At 35.5% G+C, this 20,828-nt stretch overlaps 1 protein-coding gene across 7 annotated transcripts in view; it reads left to right on the forward strand.

Moving 5' to 3' along the window:
• The window catches only part of RAD51B (RAD51 paralog B), a 648,418-nt gene that overhangs the window by 39,753 nt on the left and 587,837 nt on the right, over positions 1 to 20,828 (forward strand). For all 7 annotated transcript variants that reach the window (XM_058567173.1, XM_058567174.1, XM_058567172.1 and 4 more), the window contains exons 6-7: positions 3,014 to 3,133; positions 4,330 to 4,513. In XM_058567173.1, coding sequence (XP_058423156.1) covers positions 3,014 to 3,133; positions 4,330 to 4,513 — 304 coding nt within the window. The remainder of the gene's footprint in view (positions 1 to 3,013; positions 3,134 to 4,329; positions 4,514 to 20,828) is intronic.

Raw genomic sequence — 20,828 nt, forward strand, 5'->3', positions numbered from 1 at the left:
TTTAGTTCAGTTGCTTCTAATCACCTGAGCTATTGTCTAGGTCAAGTCACCAGCATCTCTTATCTGGCCTACTGCACTGGCTGATCTTGCTTGCACCCTTGCCCCATCTGCAGCCTCTTCTCCATTTGGGAGCTAGAGGTGATTCTTTAAAAAAAAAAAAGTCATCAGATCATGTAAGTCTTGCTCCTAGGTTTCCCATTTTACTAAATAAAATCTAGACAAAATACCACAAACCTAAGGATCTCATGTGATCTTGGCCCCTGGCTAGTCCTCTGACCTTATTTCTCTTTATTCTTCTCTTACGTCCTGTGTTCTGGCTACATTAGCCTCCTCATTTTTCCTCACACACACCAGGCATCTTGTTACACTTTTGCACTTGCTATAATTCTCTCTTTCTATGTGCTGTTCCACTGGATATCCATAGTTCATTTTGTCATCTCCCTTAAACCTTTGCTCAAATATCACCTTAATAAACAGGCTTTCCCAGACCACCCTACATAAAATAGCACTTGCTTCCATCTGTCACAGTCTCTTGCCTCATCCTGGTTCATTGTCTTTAGAGCCCTTACTACCTGGCGTGTAGTATTTATTTGTTTGTCTCTCTCAGTAGAATATAGTTCCATGAGGGAAAGGTTTTGTTTTGTTTTGCTGTTGTTGTGCATTGCCATATCCTTAGCACCTAGAATAGTGCCTGGCATATAGTAGGTCCTCAATAAATATTTGTTGATTGGATGAATTTTTTTTTTTTTTTTTGGTGAGGAGATCAGCCCTGTGCTAACATCTGCCAATCCTCCTCTTTTTTTTGCTGAGGAAGACTGGCCCTGGGCTAACATCCATGCCCATCTTCCTCCACTTTATATGGGAGGCCACCACAGCATGGCTTGACAAGCAGTGCGTCGGTGCACGCCCGGGATCCAAACCAGTGAACACCGGGCCACTGCAGCGGAGCTCACGCACTTAACCGCTTGCGCCACCGGGCCAGCCCCTGAATGAATGACTCTTAAGTGTATCCTTTGAAAGGAACACTTTTATAGAAAAGATGTCCACCAGATGGCATTGCTTTCAAACTTTATGTAATTAATGTCTGGGAGCAAAAGATAAGTCTTTTCTGTTGTTTGTTCTAATCAGAAAAGATCTTTGTAATGAAGATTGTCACAGGAAATTGCTATGATTAATCTGAGGCATATAGAATACTATATTTATATTTGATTTTTGATTTATATATTTTTAGACATCTTTTCTAAAATAGAAAACATTTGGAGAAACTTATGGGAAATTATAGGGTGTTGGTATGTAAATACCATTTGGTACAGTTATTTAACATAGTGACTGTGACTAAAGTTAGTTCATGTCTATAGATTGACCTCCTTCCTTCTGAGGGGCCTTAATGGGATGAGAGAGCAGTAATAAGTTCCAGAGCCTTTCACCACTCAGGCCACTAGTTGAAATCCAGCCTAGTGTTGGAGGAAGAAAATCATTATTTTCTGTCAGCTGTTCAGTTGTTGCCAGTGAGTTAGGTACTCTCAATCTGGTTCCTAATCAACTGAGTGTCCAAATTTTGAAAAACTTCATGTTTCTGGCAGATGTTGCCATACCTAGCCTACTAAAAGTCAGTGGGTTCCAAGTGTCAGAACTTTTTAGCTGACTTTTCTGACTAGCACTAAACTCAGCAAATAGTTGCTCTAATCAAGAAATTTACACATTTTCCCCAAACCTTCAAAATCTGCCTGTTCTGCCTTTGCCAATGTCATCTCATTTCTGCTTGCTTTCATCACTTACCTCATTTCCTCCTTTTTTTCAATCCCTATTCCTTTCTCAAGCACTTCTCCTGAATGGTCATTGGATCCATTTTATTCTCACTCTTTACATATCTTTACTCCTAAAGTAATTTTTCTTTTCCTGTTCAACCAAATGATGCCTTTTCTTTTCAGATTGTTTGAAATATACTTTTAAAAAGTTATTGACTAGTTTTCTTTTATTTCTTGCTTTTTCTGTTTTAGATTTTTCTCTTTCATTTCTGATTATCGCATATGCGAGGAACTTATTTTGTTTATATCTTTAAAGTTCTCAGCCTCTTCTTGGAACTCATTGACTATCTAGAAATGAAATCACTGTTCTTTTGTGTCTTTGAATGGAATGTAAAATATAGGATGATTTTAGTGTTTACAGTCCTTCCTTCCAGTCCCGCTTGGATGGTTAATTACTGGGATGATAAAGTATCTTTTTAAATAGGAGACAGTTAGACTCAAAGATTTGGATTTTTACATTTTTAACCAGAAATACTTGAAATTTATAGTACTGCTCTCCATGTCTTATACTATTAATCATGATAGTTGCCTCTGTTTTAACTTGTTGCTCTCCTACACTTAGCCTACCCCATGTATTAGATCTAGCTTTGAGGTCAGCATTCAGTGTTTAGAAAACCATTTTTTGTTTACTCAGGAAATATTGGACACCATCCGTTTGTTTAGAAAATAATTTCCTGTTTACCAAGGAACTATTGGATAGGATTTTGTATATATTAAGTTTTAATTCAGAAAGCATATTTTTCTGGCCTGAGACATGGAGACTTACTGATATCTGATTATTAGCATGATAATATTCTATATTTGTTCAAATATATTTCTTTCATTCACGAAAATGAAGCATTTTTCTTATTTACTAAACATATCTTACAGCTGCTAGTCAAATTATCATTTATAAAAAAACATATATATTCCCAGAAAATAAACCTCAGAGACATTGTTGCTTGCTCAACATTAGATGAGATCTAAAAGACCTTGCTGGTCTCACGCTCTGACTGCTAACCTCTCTCACTGCTTATAAAGGAAGCAGCTTACATTCCAAGATTGTATATTAAGCTGTTTTGTTTATACCTGCTCTATTGATAAGGCTTTTTGTTCTAGTGTTACTTGTGGCTTATGAGTTTCTTAAGTAAAATTCATTAGAGGTTCAGCAATGTGGCCTTAAATATCATTGACTATTTTCGCTTGTGCTGTTTTTTTCCCCACAGACTGGTTGAGATAGCAGAATCTCGTTTTCCCAGATATTTTAATAATGAAGACAAATTACTTTTGACAAGCAGTAAAGTTCATCTTTATCGGGAGCTCAGCTGTGATGAAGTTCTACAAAGGTACACCATTTTAGATTTTGGTATTTTAGTAATACTTTGAAGATTTATTTTTTGTTTTTCATATTTTCAGCTTCTGAGTGAAAAAAAATTCCTACATATTAGGATTATGGGAAATAATTATTTCACTGTTCTTCTTTACTTACGATAGCCTATTGGTTGAAATATTTCTTTAAAAACGAAAAACGCAGGGGCCACCAGGTGGCGTAGTGGTTAAGTTCATGCGCTCCTCTTCGGCGGCCTAGGGTTCAAAGGTTCTGATCCCGGGCGCGGACCTATGCACCGCTCATCAAGCCATGCTGTCGCGGTGTCCCACGTACAAAGTGGAGGAAGATGGGCACAGATGTTAGCTCATGACCGATCTTCCTCACCAAAAAAGAAAAAAATTAAATGAATAAAACGTGTTAAATGTAATTAACTAAGTGGTGTATTAATTATCTATTAATTACCCCAAAGTTTAGCAGCTTAAAACAGCAAACATATATTATCTCACATAGTTTTTGAGGGTTAGGTGTCTGGGAGTGGCTTAGCTGGGTGTTTCTGGATCGGGGTTGCTCAAGAGTTTACAGTCGAGGTGTTGGCCAGGGCTGTAGTCACCTCAAGGCTCAATTGGGGCTGGAGAATCTTAGAGAATTTCAAGGTCACTCATGTAGTTGCTGAAAGGCCTCCCTCTTTTCCTGGATGTTCCTCACCGTGAGGGCCTCTCCGCAGGGCTACTTATAACATGGCAACTTACCTCCCCCAGAATGAGTGACCTGAGAGAGTGGGCAGGTGAGAGAGCCCAAGATGGAAGCTGTATCTTTTATAAACTACTCTCAGAAATGATGTACCATCATTCCCTGGTACAGCATGGGAGGGGACTCAACAGGGGTGTGAATACCAGGAGGTGGGAGCAAATGGGAGCCATTTTGGAGACTGGCTACCACAAGTAGTTTTACTCTACAATTGGAGCTTTAGCAGTATCATAGGAGAACCAAGGCATGAAACTAAATGAAAACATTTTGGTCTATTTCCAAAAGAGTGTAATATGTATAGAAGAGCTGAAAGTAAGTTATGTTTATTGCATACTTGCAATCATTACTGTAACTTAGGGAAGAACAATTTGTTGTTGTTGTTGTTTTAAGTTGGTTAACCTTTGCAATGCCCTATTTTTTTATATCTTAAATTTATCCACTATTTTATAAATCCTGCTTTTACAGGATTGAATCCTTAGAAGAAGAAATTATTTCGAAAGGAGTTAAACTTGTGATTATTGACTCCATTGCTTCTGTGGTAAGAAAGGAGTTTGATACACAGCTTCAGGGCAACATGAGAGAAAGGAACAAGCTCTTGGCAAGAGAAGCAGCTTCCTTGAAGTATTTGGCTGAAGAATTTTCAATCCCAGTAAGTTTTTCTTTTTCTCTCTTTTTCTTCTTTTCCTTTCTTTCTTTTATAGTAAGTTCACTGACTCATAATATCAAGTAATATAATTAGAAGGAAATGTAAAACAGATAACTTTTTAAAGATAGCACAGTCTAATTGTTATAGCAGATATCACCATCTTCTTAAATTTGTTCATTTTTTTGAGATTATTTTATCTTTTTCACAATTTGAGCCTGGAGCAGATTTAAATGTTGTTTTTAAAAGTTCCTAAAGTCACTCCTTTTCTTTGTTCTCATTGTTTACTCTTTGCACATGTTTTCTATTACTTTTGTCACACTGAGATAAATATTAAGTGTGAAAACTCCATGAAATTGCCTAGGTCTATTTCTATACAGTTTTTTTTTTTTTATGGCAGTAGATGTCAGTTTTGTAAGTATTTTAGGTTTAGATATTATGTTACTGTGTTCAGTGCTGTTTGTACACTGTAGGATTTGGTTTGCTTCAAATGGCTAGAGGTTGACTATTATGGTGTGTTTTGAGAGAGAGTAATGAAAGTGTCAGTAAGGAACTCTTGAAAGATTACTGTTGGCGTGACGTTCAGTAGTGGGAATTATGATCGGGAGATATGAAGATGAGGGTATATTGCAAGGGTTTGTGGTGGGTAAGTTATAAAACATGTGTGTGCTAAGTTACATTCCCTTTAGCAGTGTGTGGGAGAGTTCTGCTTGTTTTGCAGCCTCACCAACATTTAGTGTTGTCAGGCTTTTCAATTTATCCATGCATCATCTCAACCGAAGATAAGGGAATTCCTTAAACTGAGATAAAATTTAGTTAAGATTTTATAATGTTTAGATTTGTATATGGAAGATTAAAATCTTGGATCCTGTTAACATAAAGAATATGGACCAGTACTGTAAACTACTACATAGCCTTTGAGATTTTAGACCCAAGCAAGCAGTGAAGGGAGAACAAGTGGCATACAAAAAGTTCTACAAATTTTAATGGCTTTTTAATTCATATTTTGGATTATATGATGTAATTCCTGGTGAAGTCAAGTGCTGTAAAGTTTATCCTGAGTGATGCTCATCTTTAAATTTTATTGTAGTTGCTTAAAATGATAAATTTAAATCCTTGTTTTCCCTGGTCACGGAGAATTTAAAAATATTTTATGGAGTTACTTGATTGAGTGGAAAAGTTAGTATATATGCTTATTTTATTAATTCATACTGTTGCTTGACTTAATCCTGTATAAAATATGAAAATTCACTTTTTAAAAATTGTATTTGCTTTTAAATAGTAGTTGTAGGCTAATGCTTTTCAGTTTTTTCTGAGCTGATTTATTTTCCTGAGTGAAAAAGGGGCTCTGCTTTTCTTTGTTTTAATAGAACGCTCTGAAAGAATAGTTACTTAAGTGTCCCTATATCTCCCTATCTTTACCTTTGTTTTTCTGTTTAGAGATAAATGCAGAATATGTACTTAACTTACACAGCATAGTGTGGTATTGATTTTTGTGACAAGTAAGTATTGGTTTTAGAAGGCTTTTGAAAAATACTTCCTTTAGGAGGGGTCAGAATTTTCCCAGCTTAATTACCTTATTTAAATGGAAAATCATAGATTTTTAAGCTTTTATACTATACTTTGACTAGGTGGCTTCATATTGAGCTAAGTGTTTTAAAAAGTATGTTGTTGTCTGCTTCATTATACCTTTCAAATTAGCAGACCTTATGCCTCCTTGTAGTTTCTTAAACATGCCAACAAACATTCTGCCTCAGGAAGTGTTTGCTATTCCTCAGCCTGGAATATTCCTCCTCAAAACATCCATATGATGTATTCTTTCCTGTCACCTTATTAGTGAGGACTTCCCTGACCATGTAAGTGTTAACTACACTCCCTGCCTCCTCCTGTCTCTTACTATGCTTTAAGTTTCTCCATCACAGTTTTCATTCTCTAATGTGTTATGGCATGTTTATGTTTATTGCTTGTGTCCCCTCCACCCCATAGAGTGGTTATGGGGACTCTGTCTACTCTGCTCACTGCTTTATTCTCAGTGCCGGGAATAGTGCCTAACACATAGTAGGCACTCAGTACATATTTTTGAATGTATGAATTGCAGATACTGCTTTTCATCTTGGACTTGAGTTAATTTTGTATATATTGGTACTGAACTTAAATTTTAATATTTGTTTGTAACCTTATTTTGATCCTATCTTAATATTGTGTATTATTTCTAATAGTAATAAAATATAATTTTAGATGGCGAGATGTCTTATCATATAGGAGCTATTCTCAGATTATGTTGGTATCTTGTAGGAAGAAAAAGTATTCTTAAACTTGGAAAAGGCTTTAGAGATCTAGATATAGTATCAGAGAGCTAGGAAGTAGAAGAGATTCTATCTCAGTTTAGTAAACTATGATGAGTGAATGTCTGGTGGCCTCTGAGGTTTGGGCGGGAAACTAAGCATTCCTGTGGATTCCTGGCTGTGGATCTGAGATGGTGGATAGGGCCAGGACCATGCCTGGCATTTCAACACTCTCTAGATAGTTTTTCATTCAAATAAGAGTAAAGAGTAAAACCAATTTGAGTGATGGAATGAGTACTTTATTGAATTTTAAAATTTCTCTACAGTGAACATGCAATGCTTTTAAAATATAGAGAAAAAGCTTAAAAATATAATTTGTACTTGATTTTTATTGTCGTATTATATGTATGTTTGTATACATATGAATGTTTGTATGCAAGCATGTCTGTGTGCATGGAGATTTCAACTTCCTGTCTCAGTAATTGATAGAACTAATAGATAAGAAAGTCAGAAGACCTGAATAACATGATCAACCAATTTGATCTAATGGACATTTACAAAACATTTCACTCAATGCCTGCAGGATATGCATTCCTGTCAAGTAAACATGAGATATTTGCCAAGATAGACCATATTCTGGGCCATAAAATAAACCTCAACAGATTTAAAAGATTGAAATAGTACATAGTATTTTTTTTGTTGTTGTTGTTTTGTAAGGAAGGTTGGCCCTGAGCTAACATCTGTGCCAGTCTTCCTCTACCTTGTATGTGGGTCACCGCCATAGCATGGCTTGATGAGTGGTATAGGTCCATGCCTGAGATCCGAACCCTTAAACCCCAGGCCGCTGAAACAGAGCAGAGTGTGCGAACTCAACCACTGTGCCACCAGGCCAGCCCCCAAAGTACGTTTTTTGAGCATAAGAAGATTAAACCAGAAGTCGATAACAGAGACATATGTGGAAAATCCCCAAGTATTTGGAAATTAAACAAAAACTTCTAAATAACTCATAGGTCAAAGAATAAATCATAACAGAACTTGAAAAATATTTTGAAGTAAATAAAAATGAAAATACAACATATCAAAATTTGTGGAATGCAGCTAAATCAGTGCTTAGAAGGAAGTTTATATAATTAAACGCTTATACTAGAAAAGGAGATGTTTCAGATCAATGACCTAAGCTTGTAAAAAACAGAAAAAGAACGAATTAAACCCAAGTAAGCAGAGGGAAGGAAGTAATAAAGATAATAGAAATTAATGAAACTGAAAACAATAGAGAAAAAAGTCAGTGAAATAAAAAGCTGATTCTTTGAAAAGGTCAATAAAATTGATAAAACTCTCCCCAGACTGACTGAGAAAAAAGAGAGAAGAAACAAATCAGCAATATCAGGAATGAAAGAGGTGATACCACTATATATCCTACAGACATTAAATGAATAATAAGGGAATGTTATGAACAACTTTATTGCAGTAAGTTTGATAACTTAGATGAAATGGACAAATTCTTTGAAAGATGCAAACTACCAAAGCTTAGGAGGAAGAAATAGATAACCTGAATAGTCATATATCTGTTAAAGAAATTGAATTTGTAGTTAAAAATCTCTGAAAGAGAAGTCTGGGTTCAAATGGCTTTACTGGTAAAATCTATCAAACATTTAAGGGAGAAATAATATCAATTCTATACAAATCTCCCAGAAAATTTACAGGAAAAGAAAACTACAGACCAGTATCCCTCATGAACATAAACACACAAATCCTTAACAAAATATTAGCAAATTCAATCCAGCAATAAATAGAAAAGATAATACATCATGACCAAGTAGAACTTATTTCAGGAATGTAAGGTTGATTTTGAATGCAACATTAAAGTATAAAATTTACCACATCAACATATTAAAAAAAAGATCATTTCAGTAGAGGCAGGAAGGAAAAACAATTGACAAAATTCATCACCTATTCATGATGAAAACTCTAAGCAAACCAAGAGTAGAAGGTAACTTTCTCAGCCTGATAAAGGACATCTACAAAAAACTTACAGCTAACATCATACTTAATGGTGAAATACTGAATTCTTTTTCTTTTTTTTTTTGGTGAGGAAGATCAGCCCTGAGCTAACATCCATGCCAATCCTCCTCTTTTTGCTGAGGAAGACTGGCTCTGGGCTAACATCCGTGCCCATCTTCCTCCACTTTATATGGGACGCCGTGACAGCATGGCCTGACAAGCGGTGTCTCGATGCACAGCTGGGATCTGAACCCGGGCTGCCAGCAGCAGAGCACATGCACTTAACCACTACACCACAGGGCCGGCCCCCCTGAATTCTTTCTTCCTAAGATTGGGAACAAGGCAGATGGCCCACTCTTAGCATTTCTTTTCGACAATGTACAGTAGATCCTAGCTCATATAATATGGCAAGAAAAAGAATTTAAGTGCATTCAAATTAGGAAAGAAGAAATAAGCCTATCTTTATTCATAGACAATATCATATTTTTGGTGGAAAATATCAAAGATTCTGCCAGAAAAAAGCGCTACTAGATCTAAGAAGTGATTTTAGCAGGGGTAAGAGTCAATTTTGCAGAATAAGAATCAATATACAGAAATCAGTTTTTTTTTTTGTATGCTAGCAATGAACATTTCAAAATTGAAATAAAAAACCTGTACCATTATAAGAGCATCAAAAACATAAAATGCTTACTGATAAATATAACAAAATATATGTGAGATTTTTATGCTGAAAACTCTAAAACATTGATGAAAGAAATCAAAGAAGACCTAAATAAATGGAAACATACCATGCTCATGGACTAGTGACTATTCAATAGTGTCAAGATGTCAGTTCTCTCCAAATTGCTCTATGTATTCAGTGTACAATCCCAATCAAAATCCCAGTAGGCTTTTTGGTAGAAGTCAACAAGCTGACTATGAAATTTATGTGGAAAAGCAAAAGATTGAGAATAGCCAAAATAATTTATAAAAAGAAGAGTATAGTTAGGGTCTCATACTCCCTGATTTTAAGACTTACTGTAAAGTCATAGTAATTAAGACAGTGTTGTATTGGTGATAGGATAGACACCATATCAATGGAACTGAATAGAAAGTCCAGAAATAAACCCATATATTTAGTCAATTAATTTTGAACAAAGATGATAAGGTAATTCAATGGAACAGGGATAGTTTTTTAACAAATGTTGCTAGAACAACTGGATATCTGTATGTAAAAATAAAGAAACAAAGAAACCTTGACCAATTTCTGGCACCATTATAGAAATCGAACTCAAGATGAATCATACACTGTAACATAAAACCTAAAACTATAAAACTTCTGGAAGAAAACATAGGAGAAAATCTTTGTGGCCTTGGGTTAGGCAAAGATTTCTTAAATGACACAAAAAACACGAACCATAAAAAACATTAACACTCTATTCTTTGAAGACACTTTTTAGAAAATGAAAAGATAAGCCACAGACTGGGAGATAACATTTTTACAACTCATTTGTTAATGGCAAATAGAAATATAAAGAACTATCAAAACTCTGTAACAAACAAGCTAATTTTGAAAATGGGCAAAATATTTGAATAAACACTTCAGCAAAGAAGATACACAGATGGCAAATAAGCACATGAAAAGATGCTCAAAGTCATTAGGGAAATGCAAATTAAAATCACAATGAAATACTACTACACCCCTATTAGTATGGCTTAAAAAACAATGCTGACAATGCCAAATGCTGACGAGGATGTGGAGCAGCTGGAACTCTCATACCTGCTGATGGAAATGCTAAATGGTATAATAGCCACTTTGGAAAACACTTTGGCAGTTTCTTATAAAGTTAAGCATATAATTTAACTAAATGATTCAGCAGTCTTTCTCCTAAGTATTTATTTACCCAAAGAAATGATATAAATCCACGCAAAAAATTTATATGAAAATGTTTTTAGTAGTTTTATTCATAGTCACCAAACACCAGAAACAACGTGAATGTGCATCACTTGGTGAAGGGATAAAGAAATTCATATAATGGAATACTACTCAGCAATAAAAAGGAACAAACTGATAGAAACAACATGGATGAGTCTCAAAAGCGTTATATTGAGTGAAAGAAGCTAGACTCAGTGGCTACATTTTGTATGATTTGTTTTACAACATTCCACAAAAGGCAAAACTATGGAAATGAGTATCAGGTCAGTGGATGCAAGGGCTCAGAGTCCGGGTGTGAGGAGATTGATTCCAAATGGGCGTAAGGAAATGTTTTAGGATGATGGGAATGTTCAATATCTTGTTTGTGGTGTGGCTACATGTGTGTGTAAGTTTGTCAAAATTCATACAACTGTATACTCAAACAGGGTGTTTTTTATTGTACATAAATTTTACCTCAAGAAACAACAACAAAAAAGCAAATGAAGCACTTATGCTAGAGGATCGCTTATGATTCTTTCCTTTCTTCTCTGGTCTTACCTTTCTGTTACCTCAAGGAAAAGAAAATTACCAAGTTTGTTTAATCAGGGAGCTTTATTTCAGTAGTTCAAGCTTTGTCCTAACAACCTTCCATTTAAAAAACTACTGTTGTCTTCAGAACTCGTGGAACAGTATCAAATTGTTGAAGTCTTATTTTGTGTTGTATTATAATAACCTCAAAACAACTTTTGTATGTAGTTTTTTTCCAGTTGAGTTGAAGCAGCAAGTTGCTGAAGACTTGTAGGTAAGAAACATAATCTAACCGATCCTTTGCCTCCTGCTAATCCTTTTTTTCTGAAACATGTTTTGTTTTTTTTTAACCAGTCTTTTTGTCTAAGTTAATCATATTTGGACAGTTTGTGAACACTGCCAGCACATTAAAGACTGCTGGAAATATAGTAAGCCTTAATGAAAATGCTGAGGCAAATTTAAAAAAGTCTAAAAAGTCTCGGTTTCAGCTCAGATAGTTTTAACCTCAAGAGTTATATCAGTAACTTGTAATTTAAATTCATGCCTTCTTTCTGGAGATGATTTGTGTATTTGGAAGCACGTGAGAGCAAATGTCCTCCCTCAAGGTTGAAGAAAAACCGATCTCTCAGGTCTTATTTGTTCTTTCTTCATCAATGTTGTATAACAAGATGTTATGATCTCAGTCAAGATTTAGATCTAGATATTTTATTTTATTAGTTTTGTGGAAAGTCACAAAAAAGAAGCACTTTGGTGCAGTTTATATAGGGAATACTCTTTACTAACTTTTTTTTTAATGGGGTGAGGAAGGAGTAGTATATAGCATGAAGAGGGGAAGACTGTCCTCTACCCACTCTGGGTCCTTTCTGGCTGGGCCACAAATTAAATTGACATGAGACCAAATAGCAGGAGAAAATCAAACAAAGCTTTATAAGATGTATACATGGGAGAAACTCAGAAAATAGAAACTGAGCAACTTGTCATTCTGACTAAGTTGCTCGCTTAAGTATTTTTCAGCTCAAGATAAGGAGGGTATTGGAGTAGTGGTTTTGGATTTCAGAGGGGAAGAAGACAATTCACATGGAGATGGAAATGCAAATGTTTGTCAGACAGCTCTTTACAGGGCCGCCTATAGAGAATGTGGCGGAGAGACAGAATTTTTGATAAGATGGGCTTGTTGGTGCCTTTCTTATTGCACCTATTTTACATTATACTACAGCCATCATATGGTAGTGGCTCCTTCCTCGAACAGGCCTTTTATGTTAAATTCTTTAGGCAGTTTGGGAGGGGAAGGTCAAATGTTCTTCAGAGAAAATAATAAAGGTAAACAGATGTATTTTGAGGTGGCCAATTTTGATCTCCCACAAGCACATAGAATTCTAAGTTTTAGGGACTTTTAGGATCCCCAAAGGTTTTAAAGTTTTGACATTCAGTGCCCATGAATGACTTGAACCCGCCTCTTTCAAAGTTTCTAGATGTTCAGGTAATAACTCGGGAGAATATCCAGAGGGTGTGTAAGCTACAAGAGACCAAGGCAGGGCCGTTTTTCCCTCTGACATTTTATTATGCTAACATCTTTTTAAAGCTTTTTCTGATTGATCACAGTAAGGAATTACACAGCTTTTCCTTTTATGACATTTGTGAAATATTTGATTGACTTGCACCATATTTGGCACACTAAGTATATCAATATATCTGAAGCTTCAGTTCATGTTCCTGGCTTAAAACAAAATGGTAGCAGATACAAGTTTTCAGTTGACACATTGTCTATTTTTACTACTTAATTGAAATTTTACCATAGTTATTTAATTTCTTGGGACTTCACAGATATGATTCCTCTAAAAGTTTAGGTAATAGAGAATAACATTTATGTTTATCCCCTTGATATTACTGAGATGCCAAATCCTGTCTACGTATTAGGTGTATTTGATTAGATCCGTTAATTTCATTGTCTGCAGAAGAAGACTTTGGTTCAATATGGGTAAAGTCTTGCAGCTTTGCAAAGGGGCAGGCTTGTCCTTTTTAAGTGTATTTAAATCAGGAAGCGTTTATTTTATAACATGGCAGGGTAGGGAAAATTATTAAATATTAAAAATATTAAAATTATTAATATTAAACATTGATACAATATTTAAAATTATAAATATTGTAATAAATAAATATTATAAAATATTTAAATAAATATTGTTTAAAAATACAATAAATATTGATACAATATTAAAAAAATATATAGTGTCCATAAGTCTGGTGCTCCTAATTTATTGATATTGTTACAAGAGACATAAACACTTGCTCAGGAATATGCAGTGGAGGCAGATAGGTTTGATGGAATCACCAAGTTGGAGTTTTGCTGCCAATTGTGTTCCCACAAATTCCAACACTTCCTCTCCCTGCACTGTGGTGCAGTCCTATAGTCTAGCCCTCTTCCTCTAACAAGAAACAAATCATTTACACCATTTCAACAAGTTTATTTTCACCATCATCTTTGATCTCTGGCTCATTTGCATTTTAGACCTCTTATCTCCACTTGCTGAGGGGAAAGCCTTGTCTTCTTGGTTACTGATCTCCAAAGCAGAGTGTGCATGTGGTGAATGTAAGATGATACATTGGGTTATTGGGGTAAGACACTAGAAATATCCATATTTACTTTTTACCGTGTACTTTTAAAACTTCTATTTTATGTATGTTTTTAAACATATATAAAGAATTAGAACAGTAGACTTATATATCCTTTACTACAGACGCTTACATAAGGGGTAAATTTTGTTTTGATGTGTGATCAGTACAGGCAACCATTGCTGTGGTTCACAGAATTTCTGGTGAGCAAATAGGGGAGATAGATATATAGCTTTACCGGCCTTCTGTTGGTGAAAATCATACTATGCTGACATCTACCTCAAAGATAGATTTTACTTGCTGGAGAGTTTTGGGTTCGAAGAATTTTCTCCTCATAGACTTTTACAGTGTTAGAAGCAATGTCAACAATGTAGTTGACAATAGTGTTTCGCATGGGCTTTGAAGTCAAACAGATCTGGGTTAGAATTCAGACTCCTCCATTTACTATCTATATAACTATCTGAATAACTGAATTACTTTTCTGTTTTTCATTTTCCTAATGTATAAAATGGGAATAATAAATGCCCAACCTTAAAACAGTGGCATAGTGCCCATTTTTCAATAGATCCTTGGAAAAGTTAGGGGATAGTACTTTAAAAGTATTTCCCTGATAGTAGAAACTGGTTGTTCTCTTGAATTAAATGTACTTAGCACAGAGCCTCACATACAGCTTAACAAATGATTAGTTGAAAAAAGCTGTAAGGGGCCCTTATATCTAATATTTAACATCTTCGTTTTACAGATGAGAGAATCTTATTGTCTTATCTCACTTTCAGAAACAGTAATGCTTTGTTTCCCACTTGTTTGCTGCAGGTCTTGCAGATGCCAGTGAGCCCATTCTCCTTTGTCCTATTAGCTCATCTGGGCCAGGGATCAAGAAACTCTTTCTGTAAAGGGCCAGATGGTAATATTTTAGGTTTTGCGGGAAACTACTCAACTCTGCCGTTGTAGCATGAAAGTAGCCATAAATAATTTGTAAGCAAATGGATATGGTTGTGGTTCAATAAAACTTTGTTTACAAAAACAGATGGGGGGCCAGGTTTGACCCATAGGCCATAGTTTGCCAACCCCTGATCTGGACCCCTCTCCCTTCTCCCTCAGCTCAGGACCCAAGACTGGTGCTACCACAAGCCCAGTAGTTTAAAGAATTAGGAACAAGGGTAAAAGAGCAGTCTGCTCATAAAAGCAGTGTTTTTTCAAACTGGTTTAAGGCATTGACCCCTTTTAAATGCAAGTAATATCCTCATGAACCCAAATTGCTGACTTCAGTTTTATTATAATATCACAGAAATATGTAGAATCATAAAACTAGCTAATAACTCTTCATATTAAATCACTATGAAAACATAAAAGTGAGTTGCATTTACAAATAGTACAGTACTATTCAAATTAATTATTCCAGTGTTATGCATGATAATTTGTTAACTTTATTGTTTACAATATAAATATATTAACTTATGGCACAGCTGTTTTGAATTATATATATATATATGTATATATATATATCCACTGTAGTTCATGTGATGGCTCAGCTTTCTCACCTCTTTTCTCCGTTCGAACTACAAACCTTCTTCTTTATTTTATTTATTTATTTATTTTTTCCCCCAAAGCCCCAGTAGATAGTTGTACATCATAGTTGCACATCCTTCTAGTTGCTGTATGTGGGACGCGGCCTCAGCATGGCTGGAGAAGCGGTGCGTCGGTGTGCGCCCGGGATCCGAACCCCGGGCCGCCAGCAGCGGAGCGTGCGCACTTAACCGCTAAGCCACGGGGCCGGCCCCAAACCTTCTTCTGTTTGGGAAGTGTGACATCATTTGGCTCTCACCTGGGCATGAATTCATTTACATTTTAAGTCTGCCGTTGCTCTTTTCTCTTTAGTCCCTGACAATTAAGGTGGTACTATGTGACATCACTTGATTGAAAACAGACATTTATATCTTGTGGCAGTTTTCAATTATAAGATGCCATACTAATATTTTGAGGCCATCATTGAAATGAAAACATAAAATTAAAAAATTCTCAGAGAGAATTTACAGACCTTTCAATGTGTTCACAGACTGCAGGTTGGGAAACACAGTTGTCAAGTCTTGTAGAATCTTTTTTCCTGAAGTTTATGGGGAAGATGTAAGGAGCGCTCTGCTTTTGGGATGTAAGAGGCAGAGCCTGTGTCTTTTTAAAGTGTGTCTGTGCGGGTATTGGAAAAAACAGTAGACTCTAAAACTGTTTATAGATACTTGATGAAAATAACATAAGAGAAGAATTTAAATATTGCCTGTATAAAATAAATTGTGGTTATGGTTATTCATGTTCCCTGTTTATCTTTGTTTTCTAATTACAATACACAGAACAGTTATTATACATATTGTAAATTATGTATCAGATTAAAATAATAGGATTTTCTTGCCAAAAAGGACCTTAAAGATCATTTAGATTAGCCCCTTCAGTTTACAGATGACACTGAGACTGAGAGGTGACCTGACTTGTTCAAGGAAACTCAGCATAGGAGAGGACAAGTAGTGGATAGATTGCAAGATTTTTCAGATGCCAGTTCTGGATATTTTTCTACAGTAGGATTTTCTTTTTTCTGAGACCTACAGAATGATAGTGGACAGGATTGTGTCTTCTGTTTCTCTGACTTCCAGGGCCTAGTACTATGGATGAGTAATATTTAGGAAGTAACAGCTAATAATAAAATTGCAATTAACGCTTATGAAAATATAATTAGTACATATATATTTACTTCCATTTAAATATTTTCTTTATCTTTTTAAACATAATTTGAATTTTTTATGCTTGCTGCTGAAATTCTTGCCCTGATTTTATATTGACTTATGTAGTACGCCATGTTAACTGTGTTCTTTTTGTTTGTTTTGTTTTCCGTTGTAAAGTTTTATAAACTATTTGAATAAAGGAGAATAAAAATATGTTGCTTAGATAAAAGGGCTTTAACTTTCAAGATGCTCCTTTGATAATGCTTCAAACTGTATTTTTGAACAGGCCAATACAGATGCAAAAAAATGCACAGCATGCCAAGATCTAAATATTTACTGTTTCAGAAAATTCAACAAGTTAATTTCAATTGTTGGTATATGAGTAGTATTGAAATTTCTTGTCCCTTTTCCCTCTATCTTCTTCTACCTTCATTTCTTGATGTTGTGCAAATGGTTTCCAGTATCAGGGAACTAGTACTAGTTAATAGTATATAGAAAAGTGGTATATCAAGTAAAATTTGGATATACGTTTATACACTTTAAGAAGGAAAAGTCTTATTTTCATTGAAAGTTGTTAAAATCTAAATTATTTTACTGAGATGTGATTATATCCAGTTTTTCTGTTGTTGGCGTCTGTGTTCTTGATTTGTGCCTTTTGAGAATATGCATTGCTCTAATTTATTGCATAACAAGGTTTCTTTTGAAAATGTTCATAGAATGCTTAAGGCTGTTTAGAAAAAGGAATTAGAGTGTATGTATTTCCTATTTTCTTATTTTAAAGACATAAGTGGAAATCGTTTAAAAATCATTACCAGAAACTTTGTTTTAAGTGAGGCAAATATTGTAAGGTTAAACTTTTTATTATTATTTGACAAAAGCATACAGATAGGTTCTTTTTTCTCAGTTTGATGGTAAACTTAATATGGGCCAAGATTTCTTTTCTTTAATCTTGTAGGATTATACCTTATCTTAGATGCTAATAAACATTGAAAATTAAAAAAAAAAATAGGAAACTAGGGCAATGCATTAAAAATAATTAATGTTTTGTTAATTACAAAATTGGAATATTGTGTTTATGACTTGTGAGATAGAGGAAAGAGTGTATGCACTCAATTTTGACATTTATTCCTATCATAACCATAAAACTTCAGGACTTGCAGGAGCCGGCCCAGTGGCGTAGTGGTTAAGTTCGCACGCTCCACTTTCGCGGGCCCGGGGGTTCGAGGGTTCGGATCTCGGGCATGGACCTACGCACCACTTGTCAAGCCATGCTCTGGTGGTGTGCCACATATAAAGTGGAGGAAGATGGGCATGGATGTTAGCCCAGGGCCAATCTTCCTCAGCAAAAAGAGCAGGATTGGCAACAGATGTTAGCTCAGGGCTAATCTTCCTCACCAAAACAAACAAACAAAAAAAAGATTCAGGACTTGCATCTCTGTGAAAGGCTAACGAAGTTACCCTGATTGTTAAATAGGAATCCTAGACTCTAGGTATATATAAATAAGCTATCAAAACTCTTGAGTTATATTTTGTTATTGTGTGATGTTATTGTATGATTTTCCAGAAATATATAAGTTTTGGTTTACTTTGATGACTTGCGTATTAATTAATGGAAGCAAACTCTGTAGAACTTCTATGAGGTAAGAAAAGTCCTTTACATTTTTTTTTCTTTTCCATAAGCGCCTTTGGTTTGCTCACTTGTGTTTGAAATCAGATTGTTCTTAAAGCTATCCTTTTATTCTTCAGGTGGCTGAAACTCACACTCTAGACTAAACCTTTATTTGATCAGTCAGTGATGATAATTCTAGAAAAATTATACCTTTCTTTTGTGTAGTTCTTTATAATTTATAACACTTTGTTTTTATTGTTGACTCAAGCAAAATGCTAGAAAAAACTTAAAGGTTAATGAGTAAGTGATTGGCTAAATTAGTGGTGGTACACCCATGCAATAGAATATTGTGCCATTATTAAAATGAATGATATAGCTTAGAAATGCATTCACAGGTTGTGTAGGAAAGGATTAAGTCAACTGGCCTGGGTTGCTCAAACCTAGCACATTGCCAGAAAAGGCTTTTCTTCAAGACTGGCCCTTGGCCGCCTCCTGGAAGATGAACTCTGAGACCTTGGAATATTCTGCCTAATAAAAATGTTTTTGTATTCCTGGGGCCTTGGACCACTCAGTACCAGTTGGATCAGATAATTTATGCAAACAATCCAATTTATGGTGAACACCTATTTTGCTCTGGGGACTGGAATGTGAGTTGCTAAGGTCAGTCATGCAGGCCCTGCGTGCCTTGTGACTGACCCCCAATAAAAACCCTGGACACCAAGCCTTGGGTATAACTTTTCTGGTTGGCTTCACTTCACATGTGTTGTCACACATCATTGCTGGGAGAATTAAGCACATCCATGAAACTCCATTGAGGGATGACACCTGGAAGCCTTTGCCTTGTTTCTCCTGGACTTTGCTCATGCTCCTTTTCTCTTTGCTTATTTCATTCTGTATCCTTTTGCTGTGATGAGCAATAACTGTGAGTGTAACAGCTTTTCTAGTCCTGTGAGTCTTTCCAGCAAATCACTGAGCCAGAGAGTGGTCTTGGGGACCCCCAACACAGAGGGGCATCAATAAATAAGTGTAAGAATATTTATGGCAGGTATATTTGTAATTGCTCAAAACTGGCAAAATTTTGTTATTGGTATTGCATCAATCTTAATTTATCAGTTTTGATAGTTATACTATGGTTATATAAGATGTTAACATTAGGAGAAGCTGGGTGAAGGGCATATAGGAACTCTCTGTAGTCTATTTGCAACTGTTTGGTGAGTCTAAAATTATTTCAAAATAAAAAGTTAAAAAAAAGAGGAGAGTGGATTGGAGTCCTTTTGTATGCGTAAATTGGCTCTGGAATCTCATAAAGAAACTCCACTGGTTGCATCTGGAGAAGGAAGATAGGGGCTGGAAGGGGACTTACTTTTGATGCATTGGATCTCATCCGTTTAGTCACCTGGTCATATAGGTGTCACCTAATACCTCTTTCAGTTTAAACACTGCTCTTCATCTTACAGCAATCTAATTGGCTCCATTTTCAAAACATATTCAATACCTGATTACTTCCCACCACCTTCAGTGCTATCACCTTGGCTCCTGGTGGGCAAGAGTACTGGCTTTGGAGTTAGATGTTGGTTTGAATCATAGCCTCACTGTTTGCTAATTTTATGACCTTGAGTAAATTATTTATCCTAGCTCCAACTTTCAGTTTCCTGTTTGAAAAATGGAGATGATAATATCTGACTCATAGGGGTGTGAAGATTAAATGAGATAATGTCTGTAATGTTCTTCGCACAATGTTTGACACATTCAGTAAAAGGTAGCCATTAATTATTAATTTTAGTAGTTACCTCATTCCAGATGCTTGGTGTATTTTATCTTTCTCTTCCTCATTTTTATTCACAAGGCTGCAAGATCCTCAAAAGGAAAAATCATGTCTTACTCACTGTTGTATCCCCTTCTAGCTGTTTTGTTGATGGATGGTTACTGACTGAGCCCTCCTATACCTGATTAACTCGTACTTATTCTTTGTATTGCAGCCTCTCTTCCTGTTTTTCTTTTTAATTCCACCCTCAGCAATTGTATAGAAAATTCTGTGCTAGGCACTGTGAGATCATGAAGATGAATAAAACATAGTCTTTGCCCTTAAGGCTTCTATAAATAAATTAATCGTAGGAGACAGATAGCTCTCTGTGGTATAAAGGAGAATAAAAGTATCTTGTCTACTCTTCTTTTGTTTCTAACAGCTATGTAAGTAACTTGGTACCCCCTTCTCTGTTCTTCACTTGGGACTATAGATTACATAGAGAGAAGTAAGAGAGAGAGCACAGACCTTCATAGACTCTAGTTAAATTCTTTATCTTGTCTAGGAGGAAGATGGGCACAGATGTTGGCCCAGGGCCAGTCTTCCTCAGCAAAAAAAAAAGAGGAGGATTGGCAGATGTTAGCACAAGGTTGATCTTCCTCACCAAAAAAAAAAAAAAAAAAAGGTAGAAGAGAAAAAAAAAAATCTCACTCTTTATCTTGTCTAACCTTGACCCTTACTGCCCATTCTTATTTAGAAAGAGAGTGCTCTTTTGGAGACAGACAGTTGCTGATTTAAACTGATAAAGTGTAAGTGTAATTCTAAAGTTGTGTTGCTAAGAAAAGGTTAGAAATAAAAGCAAGTTGCAACTCTTAGTCTTTAGTGTTACTTTACATATACTACACAATGCGTTGATTTGTTTGAGGAATTTTCCAG

The sequence above is a fragment of the Diceros bicornis genome, chromosome 24 (genome assembly GCF_020826845.1).
Source record: "Diceros bicornis minor isolate mBicDic1 chromosome 24, mDicBic1.mat.cur, whole genome shotgun sequence".
Lineage (NCBI taxonomy): Eukaryota > Metazoa > Chordata > Mammalia > Perissodactyla > Rhinocerotidae > Diceros > Diceros bicornis.